The sequence below is a fragment of the Astatotilapia calliptera genome, chromosome 11, assembly GCF_900246225.1.
Source record: "Astatotilapia calliptera chromosome 11, fAstCal1.2, whole genome shotgun sequence".
Lineage (NCBI taxonomy): Eukaryota > Metazoa > Chordata > Actinopteri > Cichliformes > Cichlidae > Astatotilapia > Astatotilapia calliptera.
The window spans coordinates 10,988,629-11,004,664 of record NC_039312.1 but is presented as its reverse complement, the minus strand read 5'-3'; the positions used below and the strand labels follow the sequence as shown (position 1 = coordinate 11,004,664).

The window sequence follows — 16,036 nt, the reverse complement described above, 5'->3', positions numbered from 1 at the left end:
TTTTAGGGGTTACTTATTCCCTTGTTTCTGTTTCCTGCTAAGTGTCTTTTACTCCTTGTGTCTTTCTTAGCTTTGTAGTGGGGATAGTGGTTTCATGGTGGTTGGCTACCTGCCAGAGGAGATGGGTACTGCTACAAAGTGAAGAAGACAGGAAAATTCTGCATAATTCATAGCCAGAAGGAAAAACATATGCTGCCTTTTCTACCTTTAGCAATTGCCTCTGTTGATTGTGTTATTTTAATTTGACACCTTTTCAGGTGGATCCTGTGTGTGCTTACACATAGGTGAACACTGTTACTGGACAAAAAGCATGCCACACTTGCTTTTCATTTATAGATTTTAGCCATATGAAGTCTGCTCTTCTGCAGCCCAGTTATTGATAATCTGTGTGTTTGTGTACCAGTTAGAACAGATGCTTTTCTACTTCATGGTACAATCACATTAGGGAAAACAGTGGTTGGAGGCAGCACCACAACAAAAGAAATGCTTTTAACCATGTAATGAACTCGGAAGATGGGTACCAGGTCTGCAACCACTCACCAGTTGTCTTACTGGGTCATAAAGAGGGTGTTAAAACTGCAATTAGACAGAGTGAGTCTCCTTTCATTTTAGTATTTTACGATTGAATGGGTCCAGTTAGCAATTACATACAATCTATTTGTAATAATACAGGAATTTAACTGTGATAAATCAAAGGGAAATCACAAATTGGTTGATGTCTACATATACAGGATTTCACATGTAACTATTTACATTTAGAGTCCAGCCAGTAGCTTATCTATCAATTACATACTAGTTTTTTGAGAACTTTTACGAAGTTGTCAGAGAGTGATTGCATTCATGCAGAGTTGGACATTATTTGGCAACAGGTTGCCTCCCACTAGGTGGTCACCTTGTAATTGAACGTACACGACACCCTCACCCTCTAGATGTCCTATTAGTCACCACAACTGCTTGCAGTTTTTCCTAGTCAAAGTTTTAAATGAATAGTAATTTTTAAAACTAAATCTAGTAAATCTGCTTCCTCAAATGGCTTTTCTGTTAGTATATTAAGCAAGCATAGACCGTATTTGTTCCTTATCATTATTAAACATATAAAGAATTTAACTTTGTCTTTAGGATCAGCTCTTGCTGAATCCACCTGTTTTGATTAGGAATGCTATTTTATTCTGACTCTACCCACTGAAGCACAATAGTATGGTGTCTCGGATTAATTTTCTATGTTAACAATTAGTTTATTGTGAATTACTGTCACTTTAAAAGGCATTAATTATCTCAGTAATACAGTGCAGAATTTATTTTTATTGAAACGGAGGGCACTCATAGTTCTTCTTCTTTTTTCTATTGTTATTGTGATACCTGCATTTCAGACATAAAGGATTCAGTGCCCACAGTCACTGATGGAGTCATGGTGTGAGTGCTTATCTGTGCAGCTTGAATGGCGCAGTGTAAGTTGCCGCTTACTGACAGGGTTTATGGACCTGCCTGGCGTGATGAAGGAAAACTGCTCCTGCCAGATTTTGTGATAATTGCTGCTCTTTGGAAAACACTGTGAATATAATAATTAGCACGGTGACTCGGGACAAACAGAGAAATAAACTTATTGCAACAATGCGGTAAATGTAACCAGAATGGTGGGTTGAGTGTGGGAAAACAGAGAAAGGGATAAACAAGAGCCACGTTGAGTATAAGTAGCCTTCAAGGTGCCTCCTAACCATCATTGCTGACACGCGCGCATAGAGTACATTTATTTGCACTGGCACGCACAACTGCACAGACACAAACACGAGTTGTCGCAGAGGTAGTGATCCAGTTGGTCATGTCTATTCATTTGGTAAAAAAAATCTGATTATTTTCAAGGATGTGTACACATCGATATAATCAGGAATGCTTAATTGGAAATATTTATGCAGAGCATTATTTAAATAATTCTCTGTTCATTATCATAAGTTCTCCCTCACTGCTTTTATTAAGGACAAGATTTAATTATTTTGCGATAAACTGTAATGTTCTCATGTGACATTTCATCAAGAAATGGATGTTTCATTAAACTAAAGGTCAGATACTACAAATACTTCGGCCAGATCGCTTCCCTGTGCCTTTATGCTTATGGTGATGCAGCATGGACTCGGGTGACTTTCTGAGTGGTCTTTATTTATTCATTTTGGCTAAATCAGGATTGTTTAACACTTGAAATAGGAGCGATCGGCTAATACATATCATATTTAAAGTTCAGCTGAAATTGCTTGTCATACAGTAATATGTCCCGTCTTTTTTAAGAAAAAAAAAATCCGAATTCAATAGAGACAGAAAATAGTTTTTCTCTCTTTTATTTTAATGATTGCTCTTAATTTCTTATCTGCCTTAATATGGAAATTTGTGTACATACAGGCAGTCACCTCACATTAATTTAGGGCATATTTACATACATTTACATATTTACATTTACATATTTACAACACTGTTCTTTTGCAAGCAGTCACAGTGACTGATGTACCGGTACTGTCGTTTGTCTTGCAACTTGGTTTGTTGAGTGAGCGGACAAACATTCACAGAGGAAAAGTGCTCTGCAAATGTCAGTTTGGGGGCTAGACAGCAAATTAACTGCTCTTGTGTGGCATATTAAACAAGCGTGTAAACCTTCCTCCAAATTTCACTTGTTTTGGATGCTTGTTGTGTCCTTACTCTTCAGTACTACTGCTAACAAAATACTCCCTGCCCACAGCTTTTAGGCTACAGTGCCAGTTTGTTTACGCTTCCTCCCATTCCCCTGCCTGTGCCTGAGCTCACCTTGTCAGCTGCTGTCAATCCACTGCCCCCACCAACACACCCCTCCAGCAACAGGAAGGAAATATAGCATTGCTGATATTTGCAAAGACATTTTGTTGGTTATTTGGTTATTAAAAAGGCTGTTTTTAAACCTTCAAAATTGCAGTATTTTTGCAGAAAAAAGGGGATCTTTTGCTTTTAGTTTAGGTGTTAAAACACCCTATTGTATGAAGGTCATTCCGAACATGTTAAATGCCATGGCACACCAAAGAAAGATGCACAGTTCAAAGGAATACCTAATTATTGGTTGTTCAGAAAATGCCACGGAAAGGTTTATAGTAGGGAGCAGATGTTAGTTTGCCTGAGAAAAATGTGACCTATAAAAAGCTACTGTCCAGAAAGAATATTGCACCAAAAGTCACATGTTTTACTGCAGCTTATAAAGTCCTGAAGTGCCCTCGTAGTGTTATACTGTTCTTAACATAAAACTTATATTAATTGGAATTGTGAGGGCTAAAAAAAACACAGAAATCCCATCTGGAATCTGTGTGTGCGCGCGCGTTTGTGTGTCTGTGTGTGGCTGATATCGGTAAATAATAGCTTGATAAATCAGCCTCGCTGAAGGGTTGTGTAAATCAGCAGAATAAGATTGAACTGGCCAGCGATAGATGTCGTACAAATGCTGATACTGAATGCAGCTTGGCTGTTTTACTTGTCTGTCAGGGCAGAGACATGTGCATGTTATTCACTACAAGCAAGCGGCAGTATTGCCAAAGCAGCAGCCACACTCTTTGGGACTGTACAAACTAGTAAATCAGCTGAATGTTGACAGATCTAAACCTTTATTGGCACAAATTCACCTTCATGTTGTCTTCTGTTCTCTGTCCTCTGCTGCTTCTTTCCCTGCAGTTCTCTTTGGTCAGTTTGTGGTATTCCAGACTTTGACCAGCGATGTGGTCGAGATCTATGATGGTTCTTCAACAGATTCAGCCCTTCTCTCTTCCATATATGGATCACACTCAGGTAATAGCATAACACTCTGACTTTGAAGCCTAGTTTCTCTTCGCTCATAAGTATGGCTAGGGCCTTGAAAGGTCGAGTGCAGCATTTAGAATTGCGGGCAGTACATCACATGCGACTCAATTCTAATCAAATTACTATTTTTCCTAAACAAATTGAATGTCTGTTATCTGAGCCACTTCAAGCTGCTGGGGATAAAGATTGTTTCCCTTCATATATTCTCATATTGATGTTATATAATTACATTATGATTGTAATTGAATAAACTCCTGAGATCCCAATTAAAATAACAAAAGCAAACCAGCTGTTGTAAATTGTTGTCACATTCTACCTGGTTAGACTGTCAAAAATGTTGAAACAAAGAAAAGCACTGAATCCTTTGTGTTGTGCCGTACCACTTAAGAACATCCTTTTGATTTCAATTTAAATCACACCGATAATGTCTTGATTATGTTTTTCTTTTTGCTTTGTTGTGTAGGTGAGACCCTACCTTTGAGTTCAGGAAACAAGATCATGCTAAAGTTTGCCACAAATGGAACAGAAACAGCCAAAGGATTTCATTTTGTTTACCAAGGTAACGTTACATTTTCTGCTATAGTTCCAGAGTTTCATCCGATGAATTATTTGCTACATTGACTGCATTTGTTTGCTTTCGGGGGAAGGTGAAGGTACTTTAGCCCAGCGCTCACCAAACAGAGGGCTGTTCAGCAGAGTGCCACTGGATGCGGCTGGGCATGTCTGAACAAAGCAAAATGATGTGGAGTCAAATAGCCTATCCTGGCAAAGCAGATGAGAGTGACTAATGACGCGCGAGGAGATTCACAAGGGCTTTACTGTTGCATTCTACCTCCTTTGTCTTTCCTTGTCTCCTTTTCCCTGTTGTATTTCTGCCTAACAAACCCACCCAACGCTCTTTGTCTTTCTTCCTCTAATGCTCGCTTCCTCCCCCTTTATCCTTAGCTGTCCCTCGGACAAGCGCCACTCAGTGTAGCTCAGTCCCTGAGCCCCGCTTTGGGAAGCGGATAGGGAATGACTTTGGCATCGGTATGGCAGTACTGTTTGAATGCAGTCCAGGCTACACGCTGCACGGCTCCAATGCCATCAGGTGCGAGGCTGTGCCCAATGCCCTGGCCCAGTGGAACGGCACTGTGCCCACATGTGTTGGTAAGCGTCATCATCCTCCAATCCTTGCCACATGTCCTGCATGCATGCAAACACACACAAACGCACAAACACCAATCCAAAAAGTGGCTCAGGTGCATAAAAGCAGTTGGTGTCTGTTTTTTTTGTTGGGGTTTTTTCCTGTCATTAGTTTTCCTAATGTCCATCACCCATTGCAAAGCAGCTAATCTCAGGCTCTGGTAGATTAGACCAGCAGAGAGAAGCAACAGCAAACAGAACAAGCTTCACCCAAGGGTTTTAGGTTCCTGTGTTTTTCCAGATAAGTGGAAAAAATAAATATCAGTGTAAAGTAAATACATCCAACAACAACAGATCTTTCAAGAACTTTAATCTCTATATGCCCTCAGTATAATGTAGTTCAGTATAACAGCTCTGCTATAAAAGGTATTTTTTAACACATTAGCACTCCATATGCAAATAAATCTGGACAGAATATTCAAACACCATCATTCTGTCCCGCGATGCCAAAATTGTAATGCTATCTATAATACATATGATGGGACCAGGCATGTGTACAATATAATACGTTGTAGCTTTTGACAAGAATCATTATTAATGTACTCTTGATATAAATATAGTGCTTTGCAAGGTTAATGCCATTATAATGGATATGTTATAGGGCTGCCACGATTAGTCGACCAGTCACGATTACGTCGACTATCAAAATCGTCGACGACTGATTTAATAGTCGACGCGTTGTTTGAAGCTTTGTAAGATCACAAAAGCCGCAGGAATAAGTAGCAGGATTTAAGAGTGTAATAACAGACTGAAACAGAAGATGGCAGCACTGCATGTACAAGGATCCCAGCTGCCGTTAGATAACTTAAAAATGTTATTGTTTGGTTTTTTTTTTTTTACCATTTTATTTGTTCCTGAGTAAATTGGTTTGGCTGAGATTAAAGTTATACTGTCAAAATAATCGTTTGTGGCAGCTAGGGATGGGTATTGATAAGATTTTCACGATTCCGATTCCATTTTCGATTCTGTTTAACGATTCGATTCTTTATCGATTCTTTTTTTTTTAAAAAGGAGAACACTAAGGTCGAATAGCTTAGAACTTTGTTTTACATCTTCTCTTTGAACAAGATAGAAATTTAGGAGTAGCATGGCCTTAAAAACCCAACAGTGAGATCTTAAGGGATCTTTAAGAGATCCAGCCTACGGCTCTTCAATGGGGTGTCACAGGGTCCCCGGGAAAAAAAATTGTAAATGTAAAATAATAAAAGAAATATTCGTCTGTAGCAATAACAAAGTTTAACATAAATTATTCTGTAGCAATTACACAAGAATATCCAGTAATGTCCCTGCCTACAATTAAACATATTCACTTACCGAAAATCGGTGGCATCTGCTGTGGCAAATGGGTTCAAGCCTTTTACCACAAACTTAGTCACTGCTCGGTGACATTCGTCTATCCTGGCCTGAAAGGAGACGCTACCGGCAGACTGCAGCGACAACTGCCGGCGAGCGCCAGCCAGACTCTGTCTGTCTCTCTCATCATGGTCACCTAAATGCACAGTAATGGCAGGTTTTGTAATAAGGCAGATCGTGCAAACATAATATGCACTGTTAGTTGATTATTTACCTGCCGCATTAACGGGAGAGGACGTACAAACGTTACCGCTGCTGCTGGGTTGAGATTCACGACTCCGGTGCGGAATTAAAAACACGACATTCATTTAAGGTTATCGTGTGTTTTGTGAGCAAATGCTTTTGCATGTTCGTAGTGTTTCCTCCCTTAAATGAAATATCTACTTTGCAAGTATTGCAAGTTGCCCTGTTGTCATCCATTCTCGTAAAGTATAACCAAACTTTTGAGCGTTTGAGCCGCTTAGATGCCGTGTTTCCTGCTATGGTAAATGACACTCCGCAACGTGGTGACGTCATTCGGGGCGACTGGAATCGATAAGGGAAACGTTTGCAAAAATTCTCAACAAGAACCAGGTTTCGATACCCATCCCTAGTGGCAGCCCTAATATGTTATATGTTTCAAATTGCAGTATCAAAATGATGTGACAATGTGAAAGTGGTAATTTGCAGTGACAGATCTGCGGTGAATAGTCGCCTGAATCTGCGGCTCACCCTCATTTTCTACACCTTATAAAGAATTTCTAGTCACTGTTTAGCTGACCGACCCACAGTTGTACCACTTTGGTTCTCTCTGACAGCTCATGTTTTCTTAAATTGCAACAGGGAAAGGTCACAATGAAAAAAGCTCTAGTAAACCCACTCTATAGCCTTCTACTACTCGCTACCAAACTTACACACACACAGTTACGAATGACTTAAAGAGTCTGTGTCAATGTGGAGAGGACCCACTGTCGCTGCACCTTCTGTGAAGAGCTAGTGTTGAGTTGTAGTGTTGTAGCGTAACAATAATATCTAGTTTATAAGGTTGTTTTAAAAGACAGCAACTCTTGTTTCATATAAAAGATTTAAAGTTCAAAACCAGTGACAAACAGGGACAGAGAAATTCATACATTTTTGAAAACCAGAAAATATAATTAACTAGCCATGATCCAACAGCCCTATTATTACAACAGCTCTTGGCGGCCTATGTAAGGTGGATGCGAACCATCTGCTGAAGGGACAGACATTTCTCCCTACATGGATGTTTGGCTAGCATGCACAAAACCATTTTACATGTAAATATACCTGCATGAATATGCATAGTCCATATTTGTGTACAGGATGATTTAGGTATGCTGTCAGCAAACACTGCTACCCATACCTGAAAGCGTGCAAAAGGACATGCAGTCAGTCTCACAAAGACACCCACATATCTGTCTTGGGGAGATCAAGGACTAAAGATGAAATGAGGTAAAATCTATTGAAGTCAGGCCTTGTGCCAGCCAGTAAATAGTACCAGCCGGTAAGTGCGAGAGATTTCCAGCCAGGGTTCATCCAAGTCCAGTGCCAAGTGGTAAGGGAATAGCAGTGGCACGCGCAGTTCCATTTTAAACATAGTGATTTTTATCTGGAGATTGAATCTGGCTGCAGCATCTCCCCCAGCGGCAGTGTACTCGTCCAGAATAATGGATATAGTTTCATGGAAGCCTAAAAAAAACCCGCACCATGCTCAATTACTCAAGCCCTCTTTATGTGATATGACGGCATCAGACACCGCTCTCTAGAAAGGTGTCCATGTTTCAGATGATATATTTTAATTTCCTCGTCCAGATGTGATTGACCTCGCTCATCGTGCGGCTGTTGTATTTCTTTTGATTTTACACGTACAAAGCTGCTGAATGAGGGTTTTGCTGGTGAGTCTCTACAACGTCCTGTTGTGATTTAATTAGCCCCGCCTGAATGGATGCATAATGTTGGGGCAGACTTTGTTGAATTTTTATGTTGAGTAGTTGACTTGAATAAATAGATGTTTTTGTTTATCGCGCTGCAAGTTTAACTTGCAGCAGTGGACAGAGCTTCAAAAAAGATGCTAACCCTAACCCTTATGTCAGATCTTTTTCAGCTGTGTGTAGACTCCTATGTCCCCATTAGATTGTGCAAATGACCGACTGCCTATTACAGGTTGAAGTAGAAATGATAATGAAGTTAAACAGATGAGCATATTTGTCCACTGGCTTGTTTCCTGCACGAGTGACAGAATTGCAGCTTAGTCTCAAACACATACTTAATCACTTCTGACTGTAGAAAATCCTCATATTGCATAAGCTCACAGATTGCCATGATTCATGCTCAGTATGCCCACGCTATGGAATTCACTGTTGGCTTTTTCGAAGGTGTCAACAAGTAAACAGTGTCGTGCAGAGTTTGTTTTTAAACAGTGGATTCTTGTTTTGCAATAGCCTCCCAAGACCAATTAAAGTGTCTCAGTCTGGAAGTGTGAAGCAAAGCCAGGCCAGAGTGCATCTCTGGAGCAAAATGAGCTGCTCTTGAGGTTTCGCTACATTTAAAAGTTTACTTAACTTTCCACAATGAAATCGGAAATTACTGCCAGTTTATCTAATGGTGTGTTTCTATTACTTTAACGCTTTTGTCTTTTTTATTAATTTATAACTTTTACTCTTTTGGCCAAAAACACATCTGTGAGAATTGGAGAACAAATATTTTCTCCAGTCCTTTCTATCAGATTTAGCTATGGGAGGTGTGGTGAAAGACTGAGGATAGTAGTGTGGTAGATGAAGGTTGACTGTCAAATTGAGCATTTATTCCATGAAAAGAACAAGTAACAGGCAGTCCAGAAATGGTAAACAAAATCCACAAGGCACAAGAAAGCACAGGGGAAAACAATAGGGACAGGACGGCTGGTAGGACGATTTGACAAAGGGCCAGGGGAGACAGGGACAATGAAAGCACAAAGTAATGAAGAAAGAGGAAACGGGAGGGGAACACAGCTGAAACTAATCTCAGAAAACCAGACAGGGCAAGTATATAAATACCAACCACAGTAGCCATGTGTTACCAAAATAAAACAGGAAGTAGCCAAACACTGGGACTTGGCACAAAAAGGCAGAACACAAGAGAATAATATATAGAACTAAGGAGCAAGAAGACAGCAAGGAAAAAAAAGATACATGAATATAAACCCAAAGAAAACCAAGAATCAAAGATTTACATAAGGAAAACTAAAAAGCCCCCAAAAAAAACAAAATCACTGGGTAAAAGCCCCAGGACCGACCCAGGACCATAACAAATTATATGGATTAGCAGCTTTGCAGCTTGACTAATATATTTAGCATGCAGAGATATCACTCAGTGTGACTATTGTATGCAGCATTAACGTGTCACATCAAGATGGATGAAAAATAGAGAATTCTGAAACTTGACAAAAGGTTGTTTCAACTGTGAAATGTATGCAACATTTAATGAAATGAATGTGTAATTTGTAAAAGTGCAAGAACCATTTAAGAATATGTTAAGCTATTATGTCACAGACATTACGTGATTAAAACATTTCCAATTATAAGCTCCTGTCACTTTCCTGCATATCAAACTGTGCAGTTTTATAGTGTAATATAATATATGGTCCCAACCTTTGTCTACCTACGCTAAGTCTAAAGCTTTCAGTCCTTTATTGCAGTCATATTTTCCAATCTCGCTTGACCAGTTGCATTTTCTCACAGGACCGAAATGAGTTGTGAAATTAGGCTTGTTCTCAAGGCGATGCTCTTCTTCTTGATGAATAACGAAGAAGAAGAAAAACAACCCACCGGAACACAGCAAAGCTGACTGTACTTTGTTCATAAACTGGTTTCAATTTCTCTCAGGTGTTTGGCTCATCACTGAAGGGTTGGTAATAACAAAGATGTTGAGAAGAAATTATTTTCTGTGCAGTATAGGCAGCATGAAACAATCTCTGCTTAGTTATCGCACAGCTCTTCAAACCTTCAAGGAGCTTTTGAGTGGTGCCAACAGGATATGACATTCTCACGGTGTTGCTATGGATGTTATGGGCATTGACCTTTATTTTTTTCATTTTTAGACAAAACAATTGCACAAACTCGTATCCTACTTTCGTGCATGTATAGGAGATGACTGATTTCCATACCAAGTAGTCTGCACATGATGTGCTTTAGCAGAAGAAGCTATACCTGTGGTAGCGAGTATATACAGTAAGTGTGATGACTCCGCTCTGTGACTGCTGAGAGATGCAGTACAGAATTCATTGTCTCTAATGTGTCACTCAGTATAAAAAGCAACAAAGCAGTCACTTTGGCACCGTTCTCCAAGTGTCTTTCAGATGGTAGATATCACCTGTAAAATGCTGATAACTTTGAACTTGTGACTGTACTTTCTTGATAGCTAAAGTGATATTTTTTTTCTCTTTCTCCATCAGCCACTTTAGTGTTTATTGCAAAGGGAGACTATTGTTTTTTTCCCCTTGTTTTCCATGTCTCCTCTTGTCACTTTCATTGTATCTGCCATCAGCTGATGGATATCAAAAATAGTGATTATCATTGACCTGCATGGGGGTAAACCCTTGTCCTTGACAAAAAGTATCAGTCTCTTCTTTGTGAGAACACTTTGAACTACTCTGCTGAATGTCCTCTTAGACTGACAGCTATGTTTATGGTCCCATGCTGCAGAGAAACACACAAATGGTTGGTAACCTTCAACATCAGAGGACTGATAAAGAAATTACTTTGTTGGTTGTATTAAACAAAACAGAAGGTCTGTGATTCTTTTTACTTACCATTTTCTTCATATCTTTAGTCAGCTGGTTTGAATACACTGCTTAATTTTTAGACAAGGTATCGACAGTAATGTTGAAATATATGCCGTGACTTAAGTTGACTCATACTTTGCTACTGGTGACAGCAGAACAATCGTTCCCAGGAGAGAAAACATAGAGGGATACAGGGATAAAATATAAACCACTTTACACTTCTCTCTGATGATAAGGTGTCATAACACTTTATCACAACAGCACAATATCCTACAGGTTATTGCAGGTTTCTGTATTAGTCAGCAGAACTTTATTTCAATAGAAAGGGACTGCTTCTCATTGTAAGCCAGAATTACTGCATAGAATAGTCCCGGTTGAATACTGGGGCCACTGGCACTCGTCTCGAAACGGTACTTGGACATATCGTCACGATTTGGTGGTGGTTGTTGTTTGAGTTATAATAAGCTTTATCGCACTCCTTGACAATTTCAGCACATCATACTCAGAGCGTCAATTCATCTGAGAGCTCAGAGGGTTGATAAATAAATGACTGGAGGCATTGGCAGCAACAGGGCATGCTCAGAATAGCATTCACAATTGAAAGATTTGTTTTGTATGGCCTGTGAGAGATTAAATTACACATCAGGGTTAAACTGTTTACTTCTGTGTATCGCATGAGATAAGTCTATGGCTCCATGCTGCGGTCCACTGAGTTTGATGATTAGCATGTCGTGTGTATAAGAATGGCATAAAATAGAGTAGATTTACATTATCATGGCTCACTATGCTACGGGTGCCTCATCTTTCCTTTGTATCAATAGAATTTCATCAGCTGAAGGGATTTTTCCATTTGCTCATTTAACATCCATCTATTAATGATCAGTTAGGAGTTTTAAAAGTGTGAGAGCTGGATATTTTTGCTGCTGTGACCCATATTGGTCCACTTTTGATTTTTAGGTGCATACGTGACTTCAGTTAGCCCGAACTCAGTTTTTGCATATGCTTTCCTTTTTTCTAGTTCCCTGTGGTGGAGTCTTAACTGAACGCAAGGGTACTATCCTCTCTCCCGGATATCCAGATCCATATGCCAACTATTTGAACTGTGCCTGGAAAATCTCTGTTCCTGAGGGAGCCGGCATCCAGGTGAGAAGACAGATGCAGATCTTAGCAGAGTCATGTTTGATGAAAGATTAAGAGATTTTTTTTTGAGGGGTGGATTTATTACTGATACATACAAGTTAGCCATTTCCCAACTCGTGCTTTTTTCCTTTTTTTTCCTTTGGAAATTTGTTAAGGTTTCATACTTATTAAACTTTTTGTATTACGTTATGTTTCCCTTTCAGATTCAGGTCGTGACCTTTGCCACAGAACACAACTGGGATTCGCTGGATTTTTTTGATGGCGTTGATGGTAATGCCCCAAGACTTGGTAGCTACTCAGGTAAATGTTATACATCTAAATTTTAGTTGTCAGCTCCCACTTGATTTTGAATCAGGTGTCACAAGATCCCAGCAAGAGACAGATGCGGTGATCGAGCTGATGACATTTGAGAATGCTGTCAAAAAAACGATAAAAAAGGAGAAAAAAAGAACCGCTTGCTCTGTCACAGTGTCCTGGCCTTTGCAGTTGAGAGCTTTATAATGTAACCCCTGTTTCATTTTACATTCGTAGTGTTGCCTTCGGGTTTACATTATTAGAAACGGTGTGTTTGTCACTCAGTAACCTATAAGAAACAGGTCATCACGTCACTTCAGATGCTCAATTCTGGAATACGAGCGGCTGGTTTAACATAATGACTTCAGCCTTGATACGGAGATCTCCTTTAGGAAAAAGACACTCTCTGAAAAGTGAAACAGCCCCAGAGTGCAGAACTAACTGCAGTGTGAAAAGGGTCAGGCGTTTTAAATGGCTAGCAATCATGTTTAGGTTTGGCTAAATTGATAAAGATGATTATAATCACAAGCCAAAGTCTCACCGCAAATTCCCAAAGACACGGGGAACAGAGAAAATGTTCCCTGAGCTCAGCGTAGCTGCACATACAGATTATTTTGCAGTGAATTTGAATTGTAGACCATTCCTCTTCCTCGATGTGATTTTATGCATCTGACTTCTGTGACTAAAGAGCTAGAGGAGATGTACTGAGCATGATTTTCTTAAACTGTGTAACAGAAAGCAGTGCAGAGTTAAATACTTTGCACACGTTCACATGCTTTTGGTAGGCTTAAATCCAGAAAGTGAAGTACACAGGCTCTTTTGTATATTTTATGATTCAGGTACAACAATTCCCCAACTGCTGAACAGCACATCCAACAACCTGTACCTGACCTTCCAGTCTGACATCAGTGTATCTGCCGCCGGCTTCCACTTGGAGTACACAGGTATGAGGAGAGACGGCTCGTCTGCCTGCCTGTCACTTTGTCTGTTGTCTTTCTGCGTCCATCTGCCACTGACTTCCAGCTGCTGCACAAGGGTATAAGGAATAAGAGGGACAGCTGGTGTGGATGGCACAGTTGGAGCTATAAAAAATGGTGTGAAATGGAGAGTAAGTGAGTGGGCAAAGCTTTTTCTTCCTCATTATCTTTTCTAATTTTCAGGCTTTGTATCCGCTTTTCTGGTATGGTAGTTTGGTATTCCCGAGTGGCTTCTTTTTTAAATTCCCCCCATAGCTTCAACTTACTGGACCCACATCCTTTTTTTTTCATTCATTTAAGGACTAAGTTTCCTTATCTCTCAGTGGACTGTTCACTTCCAGGCATATTTGCTAAAGAGCATGCTAAACATTTACTGTGCATCAGAATTGAAGGAGTGTAGCGTGCCCCAATGGAGTGCCTGATTTACTCCCATTTAAAAATTGCACATCTCAAAGAAAAAGCTCTGTCCTTGATCCATGCAGCTTTTCTTTAATTCACTTACACTGCAGGCACCGTTCTTTGTCTCTTCTAATGTCCTTTTCTCTTAGTTAAATTTTAAGCTGGCGTGTATTCTCTTGTTTGCTCTTCACGTTTGTCTTCCTGCTGGTTTTTTACTAACCACTCATTGGCTGATACGAGACTGTGGGCAGACCCACTCATTGTCTGTGATGCACATTTGTGGCAGTGTGGAAAGACCGGGAAGACTTCCTAATGCTGTGATTAAAATAGGACGATATGGAAATGTCAAAAACAGAAATGACGGCCAACGCTTTAATACATCCAGCCTTGAATTTTTTTACACATACATAACAGCTAAAGAGTCACACTTTTTTTTGAGTGAGCTCAGTTCAAACTGTCACTTTCTGCAAATTTGTTGGAAAACAAGAAAAATCACTGCTGTCACCGTGTGTGTCCTTGCTGTCAGTTGTGTCAGTCTGTGAGCGTCATGCCACTGTTGAGAACGACTTCACAGTCATGTATCTCACAGTAGGTGCTTCGTTCTTCTTGTTTGGAGCCACTCTGTACTCATGTCTCTCAGTGCGCTCTTTCCTTTCTGCACTTCCACGCCATGTCACACCACCCCCACTACCTCTACCTACCGCTGAGAATCACAATCAGCTCTTTGCTCTGTGTCTGTCTTACACTTTGCCACTGCTGCCCTTGTAAAGTATACTCCCTGATTCTTTGTGCAAACAACGCTTCAGTTTATCTCCTCTCTGCTTTCTTCTCTTGCTATTTGTTACTTTTCCTGCTACTTTTCCTATCTGCAAAAAAAAGAAGAAAAAAAAAGGGATGTGCGATTAATCCATGTAGCTTCCCTATGGAGCCACTCGTGAAGTATTGCAGTTTTTTCACTTTCTGATATTTTATCCTACATATAGCAGATTTCAGAGTCTAATTTATTTGGTCACATTAGCTATTACATTAATCCTCTTCTGACCTGTAGTTAGATGCATCTACACTGGTTGGCTTGAAATAGTCATTTATATTTCACGCACTTGAGTTTCTGGTTCCCAATTAATGCTCTGAAAGCTCAGTGGAGGGGGTAGAAAACAGCAACAGCGATTGGCACACACCCAGCCAACTAACCATCTGTTTTAAAATGTTTCCTTTGGGTGATTGTTGCAGTCCACTGAGACCAGTCATAGAAATTCTTTATACCACCCGCCAGTACAACATCTTAAAAGAAAAACGTTTAAGCAGCTCTCCTAAGGCAAACAGAATGCTATAGCTGAAAACATAATTGCAGTGTTCGCACATGCTGTATAGCAGCTTGCATCCCAAATCAAGTCTACCAAAGTTTGGCTTATTGTCACTGCTACGTGGAATAACTGTGACACCACACTGAATCAATTGTTTGACAGCTCAGAAAGGCACTCTTTCTTTGACATGGTCTTAAGATCTTTCCAGACTTTCTTCAGTCACACCAAGAAAATATAGCAGTGTCAAGTCTATGGTTACTACCTGTAATCTCCCCGATAAGTACTTCCACATTTTTCCTTATGAATTACATCTATCACGGCTAAGCCCTGCAGCATTGTTAAAGATTAAGAGCAGAAATGACCAGGTTACTACTCATTCACATTTTCTTACTACACTATTTTTCAGTACTATGCTGTATGATGACCTAGAAAAAGTACACCACTAGTGTATGTAAAATGCACATCTGTTAGCATTTGCTACTAAACTATAAGCCTACTATTTGCATTCTGGTTCAAAGTCACTTGTATTAATAGCATCATCTGTGCATACACAGATCACATCTATTCACATATAGACTTGGCTTTAGATTTTTTTATCAGTCAGTCCTGGCATGCAGCACAGCTGTGTACTAGTTTTAATGTGTCTTATTTAATCTAACCCAACATCGTATAGAGTACAATTCAAAAATTTGAGTCTGTCCAAACTTTTGAATGGTGCTGTAACTCTGTAAGAAAATATTGCAAGAACACAGTCTTACATATTTTTGCTCACAATAAACAGGTAACTATATCTTGTTGCATAACAGGTGTCATTGTGACGC

The 16,036-nt window shown here is 39.8% G+C and overlaps 1 protein-coding gene across 4 annotated transcripts in view; it reads left to right on the top strand.

The window, feature by feature from the left end:
* The window catches only part of LOC113032123 (CUB and sushi domain-containing protein 3-like), a 245,265-nt gene that overhangs the window by 147,919 nt on the left and 81,310 nt on the right, over nt 1-16,036 (top strand). For all 4 annotated transcript variants that reach the window (XM_026184799.1, XM_026184798.1, XM_026184796.1 and 1 more), the window contains 6 exons: nt 3,679-3,792; nt 4,268-4,363; nt 4,750-4,953; nt 12,120-12,244; nt 12,445-12,541; nt 13,375-13,479. In XM_026184799.1, coding sequence (XP_026040584.1) covers nt 3,679-3,792; nt 4,268-4,363; nt 4,750-4,953; nt 12,120-12,244; nt 12,445-12,541; nt 13,375-13,479 — 741 coding nt within the window. The remainder of the gene's footprint in view (nt 1-3,678; nt 3,793-4,267; nt 4,364-4,749; nt 4,954-12,119; nt 12,245-12,444; nt 12,542-13,374; nt 13,480-16,036) is intronic.